At 41.1% G+C, this 20,238-nt stretch overlaps 1 protein-coding gene across 1 annotated transcript in view; it reads left to right on the top strand.

The window, feature by feature from the left end:
- Nucleotides 1-10,041, top strand: part of RASSF3 (Ras association domain family member 3) — a 53,671-nt gene extending 43,630 nt beyond the window's left edge. Inside the window, exons 2-5 of the mRNA XM_065682573.1 lie at nucleotides 3,964-4,071; nucleotides 5,368-5,635; nucleotides 6,708-6,823; nucleotides 7,174-10,041. Of these exons, the coding sequence (XP_065538645.1) occupies nucleotides 3,964-4,071; nucleotides 5,368-5,635; nucleotides 6,708-6,823; nucleotides 7,174-7,323 (642 nt within the window). The 3' untranslated portion in view covers nucleotides 7,324-10,041. The remainder of the gene's footprint in view (nucleotides 1-3,963; nucleotides 4,072-5,367; nucleotides 5,636-6,707; nucleotides 6,824-7,173) is intronic.
- Nucleotides 10,042-20,238: the final 10,197 nt, after the last annotated feature.

Raw genomic sequence — 20,238 nt, 5'->3', positions numbered from 1 at the left:
CTCTTTGCATGTTGCTTAAGTATAATTAGAAAAATTAAAATACACAGGTGCCTCAAGTATGTATGTGCTACTTAATGATACTCACTGAGACCAGTGAATCATAGTGGGCTGACCCAGTGAATCACAGTGGGTTGAGGCTCTCTTGTTCATAATAAACTTGGGAAGGTATTCCTTTGTTGGCTTTCTCCTGACAGCAGTCATGTGAGTTTTACTGTCTCTGCAGTCTGTGTGACAGCAGTGTGATTTTCTATAGGCACTGGTGTCTAGCTGGCGGGGAGTTTTTGTTTGCTTGGTTGAAGTAATGTGTGTGTGCAGTTGGAGTGTTTAGAGCTTTTGTTTGGGAGCAGGAGAGTATCTCCAGATCAGTTCATTAAGATCTCAGGGTTAGTTTTTCAGCAGCGCAGAGTCGTTCTTCCTTTCCTGTGACAGGTCTTCCATTGCTCACTGTCTGTGGTCTTCCTGGTCAAGGATGGTGGACTGGAGTGAAAATGCTGATTGAAGTACACAAAGATTCTGTCTTTTCTTCAATCCATTTCTTGAATGGAATTGGGTCTGTTCTTCAATGTTTTAATCCTTTAGTCCTTTTTTGTTTTCTGCTCATAGTCTTGTGTAATCTACATACTGTTAAACTTAGTTGAGACAGATATTTGGTTGTTTATAAAATGAACTATAGCTGCGTTTGTTGGCAGTATGCTATAGAAGTCTATCTTGGCTTTTACATAAACGGGGCTCTATGTTTTCTATGTGCTTAATTAAACTGTGACAAAATTGCCCAGCCTCTAGAGCCAGTGCAAGAAGGTGGAAATTCCAGTGGTATGTTCACATAGGGAATCATGTCTAACTCAGTTCAGAGAATGGCAGGTCCCCTGGTGATGCCCAGTGACCTACAGCTCTGTACCAGAGCCACCCCTGAGAAGACTGGTGTTACTCTGAACACTGGTTGTTTCCCTGTCCCCTTCATCACTGGCCTGGTGGAGCTGCTACCAGCAACTTGTGCAGTCACCCCTTTCTCTCTCATTGTTGCCATCAGTTCCAGCACCCTTAAGCCTGCCCTTGCATGAACATTTGGCTCTATCAAGAGCCTTGTTTGCATTTGGCACTGTATTCTGCAATACACATTACAGACCTGAATCCAGGGCATCACCAAAAAGTGAGTCTTACCAGAAATTAGCTTGCTTAGATGCTGTGCTTAGGTTTTGCTTGTCATGCCTGGTTCCATGGCAGTCCACAAGACTAGACTGATCTCATGGGTTGTGTCTGTTTTAACCTGACCAAGTTTCTATCACTTTGCTAGAAAAATGTGTTTTCTCGGAAGAACAAAAGTGTGTATGAAAACTCTCCTATATGAAAACAGGAGAAAGTTACTTGCTCTTTGCACTCTCACATGCATGCTCTCCACTCTCCTCACCCCCACCCCACTCCCCCACCCCCAGTTAAAGGCATCCTCACCCCCACCCCACCCCCCCACCCCCAGTTAAAGGCAATGAGTTCTTTCTGTCTACAATTATTAAAAGTCCTTTTTGCAAAACAAAACCCCTTAAGGTTCACAGAAGCTAATGTGAACTGCATGGGTGTTGGGTTTGTTTGTTTTTACCAGAGGTTGAGGTTTGAATATAGGAAAGGTGGCGAGTGTTTTCCTCTTTTCTGGTTAGTGTTTTTTCTTGATGATAATGAATGTTGTGGGTGACTTCAGTAATCATGGTGACAGTAGGCTCCAGCAGGGCAGGTGAGAGGTTCCTGCTTGAACAAGCAGCAATGGAATTACAATAAATACTAAAACTGTGTCCATAATTGGAAGTTCAGTATCAGCAGTGTTAGTAGATTGGGGAGGTATGAGCTCCACAACATGCTTGTCTCTTGGAGAGCTGAGTCTTGGCTGGTATCTATGTGAAGGGGCTTGTCTGCAGCTACACAGACAAAGAACATACCAAGTTAAAGCTTGGATTCTTGAAATCAGTCATGTAAATGGCAAATGTTCTGTTAGATCTTGATGGCCAGAGGCCTGCAGACTGTCCCATATCCCTTCAGTATCCATTGCTGAGATTGTCTTGGCCACCTCCCACAACGTTATTTGAAGTCATCAGTTAGACTGACTAATATCTGACTGGCATTAGTGCCCATGTTTCCAGACTCTGACTATGGGTCATTGGTTTTGGTATTTTAAGCATGAAAACAGCAATAACATTTACTTAAATTTCAGAGGAAAAAGAAAGAAACCTATCTAGATTTTTCTTTTTTCCTATGCCTGCTTTGTTTTATAACTACTCATTTGCCCCTGAACAGAACACCACAAAGCTGTAAGAGCCTCTGTGGAGATGAAGCGAGTGATTTAAAGGAAGCTGTATCTGTCACTATTATACTTTGGGGGAGGAGAAAAAAAAAATCCAGAAGGAAAAGAATGCTCAGTTTCTCTAGTGAGAATAGACTTGAATTCTGAAAACATTTAGTAATTTGGTATTTTGTAATAGACTACGTGGAGTCTGGCAGCTGTGCAAGATACTACACAATCTTAGGGTTGTGCTTGAGGAACTAATGGGAGGGTTGTATTCTACTGGTGTTCCTTCTTGCCTCAGTTTCCTCATCTGCGAAATAAGGGTATGTTCTCTGTGTTATGCAGGAAATCAGTATCTGAGCCTAGATCAGAATTCCACATTTCTGGCTTCCAGTTCTCTGTTCAGACCACACCTTTCTTTTTATAGTCATGGGGAAAAAGTCTGCTCCAGTGTGTCATTTAGTGAAATACCATATAGGAAAAGCAAAACTAAAAACTAAGCCCAAGAGAGCTAAAACTAGCTGGTTTTAAATTAGGAGACAGAAAAAAGTTCTGTGGATTGTTTCTGGCAAATGGAAACTTGCAGTTCCACACCAGGTGTGCTCATCTTTGGGTTTTTTTCTGGCAAACTGAAGCGCCTGCAAAGTGTGTGCTGAGTGGTGTCCAAAAGACTGTGACACAAGGCTGGCCACTGAAGTCGGGGAAATCCTTTCTTAGGATAAGCTCTGCTGGGATGTGCTTGTGAGGACAGGTTGGAAAAACTGTTTCTTGACAGTTTGTCCATACAGCGAATCTATATTCCAGTGTTCAGATGTGCCCCGAAAGCTTCAAGCTTCTTCAAAGCTTCTCCCTTTCAGAGTGAAGTCTTAAATCATTAAAGTAGAGAGCTGAAACTCTTTCATACTATATATGGCATTTATAGTAGTGATAGAAAACAGGGTGTATTTATAACACTAGTTTGCTGGAGAAATACGGATTGGGAACAAATGTTTGTTTGGATAAAATCCAGCTCCAGGGATGGGTTTTAGTGCTGCATGTAAGATCTGTAGCAACCTCATAAAAGCAGCAGTTGAAAAATTGAATAGGGCCTTCCCTGTGGAAAAAACACAAATTTCATGTAACAAGATACAGCTAGAGGGTTACTCATGATGGTTCAAGTAGTAGTTGGTGACCCTGTGCATAACCTGCTGTCTGTCATGTTGGAATGCAGGGATGCTCTTACGTTGTTGGCATGTGTGGGGGTTGTTGGTGTTTCTTGTTAGTAGGTGCTGCTGTTTTGTTATATATTCTTCATTTGTTTAGGAGTACCCATTTGTGCCCTAAGTAGTATTTCCTGAAAATTGCAACTGTATTCCTAACGATATTGCATAGCACTGACAGGGGCAAATCAAGCCATGAATTAGATGAACTGTTTTATATACTGTTGATAAACATTTGAATGAAAACAGTTAGCAAAAAAGGGGCATAAGTGCCTTTGTGTGTGTTGATTTTACCACCTCCATTCAGTCAAAGTGTTCTTTCTGTTTGATTTGCCTAACACGTTAATCCTTTCTATTGCTGCACCGCTATTTACTGTATGTGGAGCCCTTGTGGAATAATTACTATTTGGACTAAGAATGCTCATATCCAAAGTATGAACTGGGTTTTATTTTGTTTCCTAAAACTGCTGTCTCTGTTGTTGTCATTTGAAGGATGTTCAGAAGGAGAGAGAACCTCATGCTTATCTCAGTAAAGAAGAAGTTAAAGAGAAGATACAAAGCTACAATTCATCTGTCACTGATAAATTAAAGATGACTTTGGTAAGTTTTGAATAGGATTCCTGTAATTTTTAATAGGAGCAATTGAATTTGTAGTGAATCATTTTATTCTCAGCATCTTACACATAAAACGCTGGTTTAATGCCTTTGTAAAAGGCTCTTTCTTAGATCTGGTAATTAAATACCACATCTGGAAAGTTTTTATCCATGTGGCTCTTTTACATGGATTGAAACAAACTGTAGTAGAAACAAATGTATATACCACTTGAAAGTTCCTTAAGATAAACTTGGAGGGACACTAAGATGGAAATTTGTCAGATGAAAATCTTCCGCTGGTAAATGTGAAGATATATTTGTCTTGTTTGTGTAGATAAATTTTTGTCAGGTATCTCTGAAGATGTTCAACCAATGAGAAAAGTTAACAAATTTAAATATTTATTCTAGGAGACTTACTTTTCAGAGTAGCTGTACGGGTTTTCAGCTTGAGGAGACTTCCTTCCCCCCTCCCTTAGAACACAGACAACACACAGTGGAATCCGTACAGACTTCTTATTGCCGAGGACTGTGGACTAGGTATAAGGGTCGGTGCAGACCATACTAATAAAACACGTCTCTGCCCAGCAAGCTGCTATTCAGTCATTGCCTTGTCCAGATTTTCTCATACATTACATCCTCCTCTGGGTGTATAGTATATGGAAATGTTGAAATTCCATTGTACTGTAAGCCGTATAAGTGTGACTATGTACTAGAAAGGTTTTTATTACTTGTTTTGTATGGGGGTCAGGACTTACTGTGCCTAAAACCAGATTGCCTAAAGTTTTCTAGCTCAGTAAGTTTTGATCATTTTTGTTTTGTCTTTCAGAAGCAACTGGAATACAGAATTTGAAATGTTGATTAGATTGGGATATATTTGGTTCTTTGTTAATTCCAGCGTGATTTGAACATCGAAATGCCTTAGACTAATTTGACAAGCACAGCTGAAATGTGGGAAATGATTTCTGTATTTCTGTATAAAATCTGATGTTAAAGATGCATGACAGTCATTGTCACTTCATAGTTCTCTTCTAATGTGAAAACACCACCTGTTTGTAGTACATGTTGCTGGATGAGATCCTAATACTCTTGGAACCCAGGAGTTATTATTAGGGGGAAAAAAACCATTCAGCAGATATACCAAAAGGAATGAATGTCTGAACTATTGAAACAATACGTTTCCTACAAGATGTCATGTGTTACAGTGGCATTTGTGTTTGCTATAACCATTTTTAATCTGTCTACTCCACTAGCAGGCTGTAATTAGTCATTACCAATTTTAACAGTACTTTCCTCCTGTTGCAGAATGCAAATGGGATTTACACTGGCTTCATCAAAGTTCAGATGGAACTATGCAGACCGATCACTGTGCAGTCTTCCCAGAGCCAGGGCAGATGTCCTCACAGCAATAATGAAACTGCTTTTTACTTGCCGGAGGGCTGCGTGAATACCCTTCACATCAGTAGCACCAACACTGTTCGAGAAGTTATTGAGGCCTTGCTCAAAAAGTTTTTCGTGGCTGACAACCCTGCGAAGTTTGCACTTTATAAACGCTGCCACAAGGAAGACCAAGGTATAAGTTAAGCTTGTGGCATTTTGGTAGTAAAGGAGTTTGGGGAGGGAGTGCTGCCACAGGAATACTTGAAATAAACAGGGTGGAAGAACTCAGATAAATGGGGGTGACAGTTGCTCACTCTTGTCTTTTTGCTTATGAAAGGTAGCAAGTGTGAGAGAGTGGTCTGGGGATATTTCAGGGTAATTCACAAAGGACAAAGTATCCTACTAAGCCATCCACAGGGATCTCCTGTGCTTTGCAGTCCATTATATTTTATTTGATATGCCCCGTTATCAGGCTCTCAATTTGAGCTGGCCTGATATACTGCAGCTTTGTGAGACCAAATTCCAGGACAGGTTTTTAACAATTAGAGAAACCTTGGTGTCAGGGACATCTGAAGTCCTTGCACTGGCAGACAGCTCTTGAGGTGGCAAGCATCATGGACATGTCTGTTGTGTTTGTGTGTGTCAATTGGCGCATATGGCTCTCCCACCTCACTGCCTGCTGTTAGTTTCTTGTATATTATGTTCGGAAATAGCAGAAGATACAAGAGGTATTTTTAGTGAAAAGCACATTTTGCCAACCTTGTGTTCTTGCATGTAGAATCCACCTTCTTCCATGGACATTGAGGGCAGGTTTGGGAGTTCAGATGTTTCTGGCTGTCAGTCACACCAACCATGTCAGGCAGGCAGAGTTGTCTTTTAGATTTTGTGTAAGAGATTTCTAAGTGGAAAAGGTATCAGATACCACAGCTCTGATGTTTTAAATCAGTTAGATCAACCGATCTGTGTTGTGGGTTTTTTTTTCTTGTGTTTTTCCCCTGCATGTATTCAGATGGTGAACTGTTTTGACTAGAGGCCATTTCATTCCTATGTCGACGTAGTGTTGCCATCAGTTACCTGATCAGCTCCTCCCTAAAACTCATTTCCTCAAAACCAGTATGTAGACTTATATGTAGACAGTAAGTAGAATGTGTAAATTTTGTGGCTACACATGCTCGTCTCTGAGATTTTCTAGCATTAATCATTCAAAGTGTTTGAAACACCATAAATGAAGATGATAATTAAGTTGTGATTTTCTTCTCCTGCAGTTTATACATGCAAGCTATCAGACCGGGAGCATCCCCTCTACCTGCGTTTGGTGGCAGGCCCCAAACCAGAAATGCTTAGTTTTGTTTTACGCGAGCATGAAACTGGAGAAGTCATGGTATGTTAACACTCATGCTGTTCCTGTGTGTTGGTTTAACATCATGGATGAGTGGGCTCCTTCTTGATCTGTGCTGACAAGAAGGTTCCTTTTTTATGAAGCAGAATTTTTTGTTTTTTCTTGTTACATTTACTTTGTGGTTAGACCCACTGCTACTTGCATAACAAAACACAGTTTAAGACAGAAAAATGTTTTCCGATCCCTAAGATTTGGAAGGAGGGTGCCCGATACTGGTCCAGTTTGAAATTGTTTTGAGTGTCTGTGATTTTGTTTAAAAATACTGTATATATAAACTTTTTGTATGTTTTCTGTTCAGCTCACCCATCATTTCCCCTTTTCTCTTTTTCCAGTGGGAAGCTTTTACTATTCCTGAACTGCAAAACTTCTTGCGTATACTGGACAAAGAGGAAAACGAACAACTGCAAATCTTAAAGAGGCGTTATGCAGCTTACAGAGACAAACTTGAAGAAGCCCTTGGTGGGGTGTGGAAACCTGGTTAAAAGGGGGGCCAAAAGACACTCAGGAAAAATGCACGCTACCAAATGTCAATATAGCATGCCAAACCCAACCTATAAAGAGCAGCAGAGAGTAGTTTTCTGTATTGGGAAGACTGTTTTGTGATGCCAGGGTACCTGAATTTTGCTATAGACTTAGTTCCGTAAGCCAGGTCACTTAGCATCTTGCACCCACAAGTAAGGGATTCTGCATGTTTGTACATCAGTTTGCAACCCTTTGTGTGCCTAGAGAGTTTTCCAAGTTATCTTGGTGCAAGCTGTGAAACTGTAATCAATTTTCTAGGATGCTATGAAATAAGATTTAAGTTTTTTTGTTTCTTCTTTGCTTTAATAGTAGCTTTACAAGTAAGGATGTGCAAATTGATGGGTTAAAATAAAAATGAATTAAACTGGGCAAGAATTAGTTGGAGCACTATCTTTTGAGATGAAATTGATTTGCACTACCTTTCTGTTCTCAAATAGTTACTGTATAATTTGTGAGAGAACTGTTGTAGATGGATGGCATATGAGAGCTTGTGGTTCTGTGAAATTTGTGGAAGGCTTTAAAATGGTCTTTCTGGAGAAGGTAAAGAGAAAGTTGAAAAGAAGGTAAGAGTTGAAAGAGTAGAGCTAACAGCTGGTAGAGGAGGACTGGTTTTAAATGGAAATAGTATTTACACAGAGGAAAGTTAAAATAGTAATTCTACAAGATTAAAGTTTTAGGATGTTATAATATTGTGAATAAGTTTTATGGTTTTTTTAACTGCATAAATCCACACTGGAAAAGAAATAAAGATAATAGAAATAATGGGAAGTAATGAGAGGCAAAAGCGAAATAAGAATGGAAATGGAGCTGCACATACAAGTCATTATTGGAGAAGGTGGTTCCATAAGTTCATATTATGGGTTTGAAAAGTGCAGCAAAGCTAAAAAGCTGCTTGCTTGAATTCTGAAAAGTGGTCAATATCTCAACTCTGTGAAAAATACCCATCTAGCAAGTGTTTGGACATAAGCTATAACTACAGATGCATTTGGTTTTTACTGTAAGTCAGATACTTCCTCTGGCTCGGTGATCCATTTTTAGGCTGGATAATTTTGCATTATCATATCTGAAAGACAAAAATAGCTTCCTCTGCTTCTTTGTTAAAGGCTCGGTCAGGCAAAGAAAGTAGAATTTCTCATTCAGGTTTCCAGCTTAGCAGAAAATTGACATTTATTGGTTGTGTTGGTGACTGAGCTCCGTAACTTGCTTTTAGTAATTCAGAAGGGTTTTTTTCCTTATGGTTTTTAAATTCTTAATTGAAAAAGTGATTACCAAATTCTGCAGACTGCTGATTTACTTGATTTTAAAGTAGGAAAGATGTAGCAAGAAATCTTTTTACTGTAAATATAATTGTTGTTCTTTCAGAGTTATTTATCTAAAAAAGCACGTTCAAAAGAAACCAAAGAAGTGGGTGTGCAATAGAAGCATGAGGCAGATTTGAGTAACTGATACTTTAGACATTATCATGCCAGAGAGGAAATGAGTTATATCGGGGTGGGGGGTGGGGGGAGGTGCTAATGGTTTAAGAGCAGCAGAAGGTGGTGGGATTTTTTTTTTTTCCCTCCTTCCTTAGGGTGTTTCTTTTTAAATTCCCAAGGAATTGTTAAAACTCTGGTGACATCTAATGGATACTGTGTGAAACTCCAAGATGCTTCTGTTCTTCCCCTTTGTTTGATGTTATTGTGCCTTTGTTTCCTTTCCTTAGTAAGACTTCGTTAAACTCTTCACAGGTGTTTTTTGGTAAAAAGAATTTTCAAGCTTAATGAGACAATCATAAATGTTTTAAAGTGTTAAGATAAATTAAGAGTAGGACTAACTATGAAGTATATATAAGGCATATCTTGTTTGTTTTTTAATTTCACATGTAACATTGTAGTGCATGTGTGAGTTAGTAACATTATCCTCAAGTGAGACACTTTATAATGGTTCAGGGAATGCTTTTATGTCTTGTTACGATGTTTTTCTATGAAGGCAGCAGCATGTTGGTGGGTCTTCTGTTAACATCTGCTTAATTTATGTTATCTGCCCATAACTGTAATCATTAGATATTCGCTGTCAACATCGAACCATTTGTTGCTCATATTTAAACACTGTTTGAGTTTAAAAGTGGAATATAAAAATATGTGAATTTTGGTTTTACTTGAACTAAACTATCAATCTCTTTAAGTAGGCGTGTCTGCATTTACTTCAGCCAAAAACCTCAGTGTTGTGTGCACTATGAGTCTTGATTTGGGGTGAAGGGGTGGGGGTGGGGGACCAAAATAAACTTTAATTTTGTCTTAGTCCACAGTTAATGATTGTGAGATGTCATGTGGGGGGTTATTATTTTTTAATTATTATTACGCAATGGCAGTTACAACAGCTTTAATTTAAAAGAAGCGGTCAAGCCTAGTCAGTTTTTCTCTTTAATTTTAGTATCAAATTGAGCAGTCAAAGCTTTTGTTGCAAACAGTTTTCGTTTCGTTATATGATGGTACCAGAATGATTAAGTGATGGGGTGGGGGAGAATGCAGGGGAAACATTAAAATGTATGTCTTTAAAAACAAACATTTAAACTATTTATAATTTTGACAAGCTTAGTTTTATTTTTGTAGGGAAATTTTTATTCCCCTTAAAGTTATTACTGAAATGGTAAAAAAAGAAAAGTGATGGTTCCATTATTAAAGTTGAAGTTGGCAATACTTAGTTGTGATGTGTGATTATTATTATTATTGTTATCATTATTATTATTTTCCCTTACCTGAAGCCTGTGTTATGATCACTTTGATGCTGAATGAGCCTTCCTTGTAGCAATAAATCACATACAGAAATGCAGCTTGTTGTAAGCAGAAATTCCTGGCGAAGGCTCTGGGGAGACCTTCTACCAGCTTTCCAGTACTTAAAGGGGACCTATAAGAAAGATGGGGAGACACATTTGAGCAGGGCCTGTTGCAATAGAATCATAGAATCGTTAGGGTTGGAAAGGACCTGGAGATCATCTAGTTCCAACCCCCTGCCATGGGCAGGGACACCTCACACTAAACCATCCCACACAAGGCTTTGTCCAACCTGGCCTTGAACACCGCCAAGGATGGAGCCCTCACAACCTCCCTGGGCAACCCATTCCAGTGCCTCAGCACCCTAACAGGAAATTTCCTCCTTATATCCAATCTAAACTTCCCCTGTTTCAGTTTGAACCCGTTACCCCTTGTCCTGTCACTACAGTCCCTGATGAAGAGTCCCTCCCCAGCATCCCTATAGGCCCCCTTCAGGTACTGGAAGGCTGCTATGAGGTCCCCACGCAGCCTTCTCTTCTCCAGGCTGAACAGCCCCAACTTCCTCAGCCTGTCTTCATACGGGAGGTGCTCCAGTCGAGGGGTAATGGTTTTAAACTGAAAGAGGGGAGATTTAGGCTGGATGTTAGGGAAGAAAGCGCTATATAATGCGGGTGTTAAAATACTGGAGCAAGTTTCCCAGAGAGGTGGTGGATACCCATCCTGGAGGTGGTTCTGAGCAGCCTGATACGGTTAAAGATGTAGGGGGCTTGGATCAGACGACCTTTGAAGGTCCCTTCCGCCCAATTCTATGATTCTATGAGACAAAACGCCACTCAAACAAAAACAAGACTTTGAAATTTACACACGTAACTCTGAAACTTAACCTCTCCTCCGCACATTTACCTCATGCTCGGCCCCTCCGGAGGAGGAGGAGCCGCGAGTACCTCACGTTTCCCGCCCGGGCGGCGGGTGCCAGCTTCCGAGAGCGGCGGGGGCTGCCGCCGGGCCGCCATGGAAGCGCCGCGCTCGGTGTGAGGGAGGAGGGCGGCGGTGTGCCCTCCCGCCCCGCCAGGGCCAGCGGCCTGCCCCGGCGGACAGCGGCGGGGCATGGAGGGGAGAGCCGCGGGGCCGCCATGGTTTGCTTCTCGAAGCCGGCGGGCAGTACCCGAGCGGGGCTTCCCTCATCTCCCCTCACGGAGCCTGCTCCGCGGCCGCGGCTCGCAGTGGGCGCTGTCCCAGCGCGGCGGAACGGGAAAGCCGCGGGGGTTGTTTTCCTCCTGATACGAAACTTGGAGAAACAAAAGGGAAATACGGGGAAGACGAGTGCTGGGCTGCGGCCGGAACCCGCGTCCTCCCTTGCAATCTCCTTTCGCAACTTTTTATCTTTAAAAGAATTTTAGTGGTTTTCTCCAGGAGCACGTGTTTAATTTTCTGGTCATTATTCTTTGTTTCTCAGAAACGTTTAATCCTGATCGAATAAACAGGAGCTACTTTGCTTTCATCTCTCTGTTGCTCTTCCCTGGGCACTGCAGCCCTGCAGCAGAGGGGGTGCTCGTGGATTGACAGTTCCTTGAGAGCTGATGCATGTGAGGCCTCATAGCTTCGTGTGTACAACGACCACGTTATGTCTTATCTATGCACTTGGTAAACCTGTTAATAGTAAATGCTCCAATACCAAATACCAGGCAGGGTAAAAAAGGTTGGTAAGAGGTCTTAAAAGTACTCGAATCGACAAAGTAACTGGGCTTGTGCCTCAGCAGTTATGTAGTATTAAAAATACAACTTGGGAAAAGAAACCTTGTGGCTTTTGGCTGGTTTAGGAGCTGTATCACCCCTCCGGAGACCAGGGGAGCTCCAGCGGGGAGGCAGAGCAGGACAGCAGCGCTCCCTGCGGCGCAGCCGGGCACTCCTCTCCATGGCAGGGATCACCGGGTTGCTGCAGTCTGGCTTGGCTTCTTCAGCCTTGAGTTTTAGCATTGAATTGTTTAACTTCTGAAAGAAAACATAATTAAATAAAATTGAGTCTTCTTACTCGCCTGCTCCTTTATGCGCGTAACAGCTGTGTTCTTTTCCTTGCAGGTTCCCAGCATGAGGGTTTCTAGCTGCAGTCCTTGCAGCTTTTGCTAGCATTTACTTTTTACCATCTCCTATTGATCCAGAGCCATTCATGCAGGTTGCCCTGCTTAATTTTAAAGTTCAGTGCTTGTGTTTGTTGGGAAATACCTGTGCTTTCAAAACCTCCCTAATGCTTTTCATCCTGCAGGGATGTATAAAGCATGGCTTTTAAGTTCATGTGCAGGAGAAACTGTGTTTCTCTCATAAGTCTGGAAAATTGAAACGATTTTTTAAAACAAGCATATTTCCAGCAAAACAACACTGACTAGTGCAGTATTCATACATACATGTAGGAGATCATTTGTAGAGCTCAAACTAGTCTAGGATGATGGCAATTTTATGTTTGTGTTGATTTCAAGAAAAATAAAATCTCCTAAAATGTCTGCTTGCCTTTTAGCCTGGGCCTGTAGGCTTCACAGAATTAATTTAATTTGAAGTAACAATATTAACAAATACTACTAGTTTTAACAAATTCTTTTTTAAAAAGGGAATACCTTGTTACTAGTATCTCTGTTATAAAGTCCTATTACCTTTCCTTAAAACGATTTTATAGTCCACTGTTGTCTTTTTTCTTACGTTGTATTTATAATTCACTTGTTGCAGTTTTGAAAAGCTACTTCCTGCCTTAGTTAGATCTTTGCAAATGAATAAAAAGCTTCAGAGTGGACAAAGAATCTTCACAGGACAACTGAAAGGTCCTGAGTCTTTTGCTGCTGATAATGAAGGCAACTAGATAACTTCCAAATAAGTAAAGTTATACGTCTGCTACATGTTACACATCTGATGTATCTGCTCGGTCAAGTTATTAAAAGAGAAGAATCGAGAAGTTAAATCTAAGATCTAAGAATTAAATCCAAAGAAAGAAAAATAGGAATAATTGCTAAAAGTAAGATAATTGTATGGTCTTCCATATCTTTGCATTTGTAAACTGGAAATACTCCATAACATCTGCTTGTCTACTGCTCTCAGGGGCACACCAAGTGTCCTACAGCTATACTAAAAAACCCAAACTCACAAATTGGTGACATATAGAAATCTTATTACAATGTAATTTTAAAAAGGTATCAAATGGCATATTCTTTAAAAGTAACATGAAAAAACAGCTAAAGGTTTTTATGGGAATCCCTGGCCATGTTCAAGGACAGGTTGGACAGAGCCTTGGGTTGGATGGTTTAGTGGGAGGTGTCCCTGTCCGTGGCAGGGGGTTGGAACTGGATGATCTTAAGGTCATTTCCAGCCCTAACTATTCCATGGTTCTGAAAGTGTGTCTAAGCTTGGGCTTTTGACATAGAAATAGTGATAAGCTTGCCTTGGTTGTTGGTTTTCATGCGTGTAGGGTTTTGTGTGTTTTCTGTTTCTACTGGGTTCAGCAGGCTCTTATTTCAAAAGCTGTCACTGGACACATACAGCCATAGAGGAAAGGCAAATGGAGCCATAAAAGAAAGGCAAATGGAGTTGTTTTAAAAATGTGCATAGTTTCCAAAAAGCATGTTTTTAGAGCACTTGGAATATAAAATAACTTTTCACTGTAATATAAAACCTTTTCATTACCTATCCACGTAATTCATCTGGGTTGTCTGGCAGCTGTGAGGGGGCAAAATGGCAGGCACAGGAACCTTACCAGATGGTGGTTAGCAGAAGGCTGAAATGGTGTTGAGAAGCACCATTTCTTCTTCCAGCAATTTTCTTACCCAGAGTGTGACCAAAGCAGGGACTGTGATGAAAGTTCAAGCCAAACAGAGGAGAGACACTGTGACTTTCTGTTTAGGGGACAGGTTTAATGCTTTGGACTCTGGATTTACCTGTTCTGAAGGAATTATTTTCCTCTTGACGTGTAAGTGGGTAAAACAGATTCCTGCAGTAGCCAGTAGGGAGGAGTAGACAGCTCCCAGTCCAGAGCAGTTTGAGCCAGACAGTTCAGACACCCTCCCTTGCTGGTGGTATTTTTCAAGGAAATACTGAATACTCCAGGACATGTTTACCTGAAAGATACCATCTTCTGTTGTACGCTACAGAGGTGAGAGGTTATCACCTAGAATGTTCTTGTTTGCCATTATGCAAACTGAAATTAGGAATGTTTCAATTGTAGCAGCATGGGCCTGGGGGGGCCCCAGCTCAACACCCTGCACTGAGGCACCCATTCCTAGCAAATGTCTTCTCAAAGCTGCTTCCTTCTTGCTTTCCTCAAAGGTGCTATTTTAAGTTTTCTTCGTAGCTTGTGTTTTGCTCTCCACCTCTTTCACTACAATTTTCATAAAGGGTAGTGTTCACAACTGAAGTTTTACGGAGTATATTTTACATATGAGGACTAATCCTGCAAATGCTCTGTGTTGCAAATCTAACCTCTTTAATGATGCTGTATAAAGTACTGCCTTGGTTCTCTCTTTCTTGAGTGTGTTAATTCTACTGTGGAGCTTCCCTGAATTTAACGATGTTTTAGGAGACTGGATTCAGTCAGTCGAAATCATACAATATGAGCAAGGTTGTAGTAAGTGTTGTGGTGGTGTTGCTTGATTTAGGTAAATGTTGTTTGTTGTACGAGTAAGACAGGATATTGCTGATAGAGTAGTTCTGGTTTGCCTTCACTTTACTACAGATACCCATGAGAGAAGCCTAGTGCAAAACCCACTCACACTAACTGCGTATATCTAAATATAGCATCACAGACTAGTGCATAGCATGATAGAAAATAGCATTACAAGTCTAAGATTTCTCCCTTTAAATACAGAATCTGGTATGCAAACAGAAGTTTCAGCTGTCTCCAACGTGCTTCAGGAGGCATTAGAATGCCCAGTATATTTTATGACAGCAAAGTTCAGCCCCTGTTTTTTTCCCAGGCAAAGTGGCTCTGAAGTTCTCCCTTTGAATAAACAGGTGCTTTCTGTATGCCAGTAATCCTAGACAATTCTTTTAATCTAGATCTGACAGCTGATACTTTGAGAATCTCTCTTATTTGCTCAGAACATTTTTCCATAGATGTGTGTGAGCAGATGCTAGACATTTTGATATCTGTTTATCTTCCCTGGTGTAAGTGCTCATTAGACGGAACCCATGGGGTTTTAGTAATATTGGCACTGAAAGGTAGAATAACTTTTATGGACTGTCTTAACACTTGTCACCAAGTGACTGCACATTTTTAAATGTAAAATAAGGTTAGGGTGAAATGGGGGTCACAGGTAAGGAAAATAATGTTTACTTTAGTTCAATCTATATAAATAAGAGACAAATCAGAGTAACGTTTCCAGACAGTGAACAGACTTTGTGCTAAAAGTGTATTTTGTTGAGTGCATGTGCATTGCACTGTTGCAGAGCCTGGACTACTCAACTGGTAGGAGGATGCTACTTTTTCAGAGGTGGGGCTTAAGCACTGTTGGTGTTTTTCCTCTGATACTCTGCACACAAGTTTTTGGGGTTACAATACAATGTCAAAAGATTAGAAAACTTCCCTTGATTTTTTTTTGCCTTGTTGATTTGACATTTGAAAAGCAGAGGAGAAAGCCACTGCTAAGCAGGTATCCAATAAAAAAACATGCTTAGCCCTTTAATGCAAACTTACACATTTTTAATATTATTCCGGTGATTCAAAACCAAAGCAAAACATCACAATTTAAAAAAAAACAAGCAACCAAACAACCAGTCTTGTGTTTTTTTTCCTTGGGTTTTAATGTCCTAAGAGAAGGATGAGAAGGGTTGCTTTCTTGTTTTGGATCAGCCATCGGAATGGTTTCCTTTCACCTACTGAACATTTTAGCTATCTGGTAATGCTGCAGAACCCTCAGGACAGAAAGGTAGATCATGTGAGCTATGCTAATGCTTTCACTGATTTTCACTGATGAGATGAGAATATCCCCCATGAATCTTTAGTCCCATCCTTGCTGCTTTTGTTGCTAAACCAGGGAGTTTTAAGATAGCTTTTAATGTATTTATTTAAAATAAACATATGAAGAACTCGTATTTTTATAAACTTTAACTTGCTGTTTCTGCTTTATGACAATATATTTAAAATAAGGTCTATGGTTTTGTTGCTTTGTGTGTGCACAGAATATATTCAAGAAGGGGAAAATGGAAGACCCGGGGAATTACAGACCAGTCAGTCTCATCTCTGTGCTCCTGTCTTGGAGCACATTCTCCTGGAAGGCATGCTAAGGCACATGAAAAACAACAAGGTGCTTGGTGACAGCCAGCATGGCTTCACTAAGGGGAAATCCTGCCTGACCAATTTGGTGGCCTTCTATGATGGGGCTGCGGAACTGATGGACAAGGGTAGAGCAGCTGATGGCATCTACCTAGACTTGTGCAAAGTGTTAGACATTGTCCCACCCGACATCCTTCTCTCTAAATTGGAGAGACATCAATTTGATGGATGGACCACTCGGTGGATAAAGAACTGGCTGGATGGCCGCACACAAAGAGTTGTGGTCAATGGCTCGATGTCCGGCTGGAGACCAGTAACAAGTGGTGTCCCTCAGGGATCGGTGTTGGGACCGGTCTTGTTCAACATCTTCATCGCTGACATGGACAGTGGGATTGAGTGCGCCCTCAGCAAGTTTGCCGATGACACCAAGCTGTGTGGTTCGGTTGATACGCTGGAGGGAAGGGATGCCATCCAGAGGGACCTTGACACGCTTGTGAGGTGGGCTGATGCCAACCTCATGAAGTTTAACCATGACAAGTGCAAGGTCCTACACCTGGGTCGGAGCAATCCCAGGCACAGCTACAGACTGGGCAAAGAAGAGATTCAGAGCGGCCCTGCAGAGAAGGACTTGGGGGTGCTGGTCAATGAGAAAATGAACATGAGCCGGCAGTGTTCACTTGCAGCCCAGAAAGCCAACCGTATCCTGGGCTGCATCAAAAGGAGCGTGACCAACAGGTCGAAGAAGGTGATCCTGCCCCTCTACTCTGCTCTTGTGAGACCTCACCTGGAGCATTGTGTGCAGTTCTGGTGTCCTCAACATAAAAAGGACATGGAACTGCTGGAACGAGTCCAGAGGAGGGCCACGAGGATGATCAGGGGACTGGAGCACCTCCCGTATGAAGACAGGCTGAGGAAGTTGGGGCTGTTCAGCCTGGAGAAGAGAAAGCTGCGTGGAGACTTCATAGCAGCCTTCTAGTATCTGAAGGGGGGCTATAGGGATGCTGGGGAGTGACTATTAATTAGGGACTGTAGTGATAGGACAAGGGGTAACTGGTTAAAACTTACACAGGGGAAGCTTAGATTGGATATAAGGAAGAAATTCTTTACTGTTAAGATGATGAGGCACTGGAAGCACTGGAGCACAAGGGAGCTGTGAATGCTCCATCCCTGGCAGTGTTCAAGGCCAGGCTGGACAGAGCCTTGGGTGACATGGTTTAATGTGAGGTGTCCCTGCCCATGGCAGGGGGGGTGGAACTTAATGATCTTAAGGTCCTTTGCAACCCTGACTATTCTGTGATTCTCTATAGATTAAGAGCAAGAAGAAAGGGCTCAGAATAATGAGGAATGTCCTTCATTTATCCTACATTTGCCTTGGTCCCTTTTAAAACAGTCTTCTAATGTACTCATTTTAAGGTAATATCTACACTGGCACTGTGGATGGGAAACTGGATGATCAGTGGTGATCAGTTGCATTTTGTTACTCAAATGGGGCAGGACTTGTCTGAATGTGGTGAGTAATGGTTGTGATGTGAAAATGGCAAACTTGTTCGAATAAACTTCACTGAATGAGAAATTTAAGTGATACAGTAGCTCCTGTTAACTTTTTCTGATTCTTTTATGCAAAGTTGTGAGAAACCTACTGTGATCATGTAGTTCTTCTTTATGCAGGCAGGATTAATGCATAGCTAGACACTCCTCTACCCCTTGAGACTGGATGGCCATTTAAATAAAGAAAAACAAATTATAGAAGTCCTTCTCTACAAAGCTTTTTGAGCATGGTCTAAAGACACAATTTATCCAATTATTTTCTTGCCTTAAGGTCAGAATGTATTTTAGAAACAGTTCAAATCTTACAAAGGCATCAGAGACTCAGAATAGTGTGTCCTGGTACCATGAAAACAGCTGACTGGCTTTAGCCTGTTTTCCTGAACCTGTGACAGTTACCGAGGTGCTTTCCCTGTCCCTGAAATCACTGTGTTAGTGGTTAGGCTTGACTGAATTTGAAAGAATTCTCAAAGATTACTGAACTTCTGTGAGTCTTATGTAAATAATTGACTATGTAGAAGTTAAGAAACCAAAAATGAGACTGAAATGAGTCAGTGTGAGACCAGAACTCAGCTGTTAACTTTTTGGCAGCAGTCAGTCATCAGCTTGTGTTACTGATGTGTTACAGCTCTAGTGAGCTGTAAGGAATGTTGTCCCTTACTTACTGCAGTACTGGGGGAAAATACGTGTTTTGGAGCAGAGGGCATCAGGTGACAAAACTGTATAGTGTCAAAAAAAAAATTACTCACTGTAAAATACTAAACATGGCAGATCTGGGCTTTGTAGTTTTACCTGAGGATTCTTTCTAGGATTCCCATGTGACCTGTGGAACTTGGGCCCCTCAGCTGAAGAGAAGTCATTAGATAAATCTTTCCTAAAAGTGGTTTTCTTCCATCTTTTTCTTTGGGTTATAAAATAAGCAGCAGCTAATCCATTTTGTTTTACTGATTTAGCAATCCTACCAGTTCTTCAGACATGTTTAAAATTGTCTGGGAAAACAGATTAATTTCTTCGGAGGTTCGGAGATTTTTTCTGAAGTAATAAGAACAGAGATGACTGAGATTATACTGGCACTTCCTTTGCAAGTTACTTTCAGAGACAGCTTAAGGAAGCTTTTAAAGATGTGGTTTATTCAAGGATGATAGTTAAGTGCTTTTTAGCCTTTGCATTTTGTGATCTTCATTTTGTCAATCTCCTGGTTGTATCCTCCTATTTTTGCACCTCAGGAACTTCAGACTGTGAGCCAATATGTGGCCGGCCCCATGGAGTGCGAATGGATCAGGATGGTAACCTGATTGTGGTGGATTCTTATTTAGGCCTGTACAAAGTCAATCCAAAAACAGGAGAGAAATCCCTCCTGCTGTCAAGTGAACAAGGTGATGCTACATTTTGTAGGGAAGTAGACTGATCTTGGGTCTGGTCCTCATGTTTATATATAGACGGGGAGATCAAGGCACTTTATTCAGTTGAGATCAGTACAAGTGAATGTGGGGACTGGGACTGATTGAAAGCCCATTGGCTTTATATTTTTAAGTTTGTTGAAAAAATAGAAGAAAAGCTATTGTTTTTGTCAGAGGCTTGGTATCTGTTTATGTTGAGCTGCAGCCTGTACATATTTTCTGCGAATGAAAGTAATTGGAGCTTGGACTTTAGCTGGGACAAATTAAGGATATGGGATTTGGAATTGTAATACCTGAAATCTTAAGCTTGTGTGGATCTCAATAGTTTTGAACACTTAGTGATTTTGTACTTATTTTAATCGGTGGTCATGTTAATTAACTAGGTGTGGATGGGCTGCCTTTCAAATTCCTAAATGGATTAGAAATATCAAAGAAAAATTTGATTTATTTTAGAGATTCAAGTAGCAAGTGGGGAAGATGACATCACAGATATGAGGTGAGGCAAGGTTATCTTTGTGGCCATTTGTTTAGGCAGCTTAAGTGTTAATTTTTGTGCTGGCAGCAGTACTGGGCCACAGAAGGGACAAGCTTTTTTCAGTTGTGCTTGTGTTTCTAGCCAAGCATACTATGAATGCAGCATGCTGCAGCTCTGAGGCAGAGGATGGGCTGTGCTATTCTGTAGCTGCTTTTCCAGGGGAAAAAAAAAACAACAAACCAGCCAAAAACCAACTGATCAACCTCCGGTATGACTACCCAAAGAAACTGTCATGTCATACACTGCAGTCAGGAGTTTTACAGCATGTTAGTTTCTCTTTGGAATCTCTACAAGCATGCTCTTACACTGCTGTAAATGGAAGGTAGCAAATTGTTGGTGTGCTTAAAGGTATCTTTTTGTCTTGTCAGAGCCTCTGCACAAAACACTATCTA

The sequence above is a fragment of the Lathamus discolor genome, chromosome 1 (assembly GCF_037157495.1).
Source record: "Lathamus discolor isolate bLatDis1 chromosome 1, bLatDis1.hap1, whole genome shotgun sequence".
NCBI lineage: Eukaryota > Metazoa > Chordata > Aves > Psittaciformes > Psittacidae > Lathamus > Lathamus discolor.
This window is presented reverse-complemented; position numbering and strand designations above follow the sequence as displayed.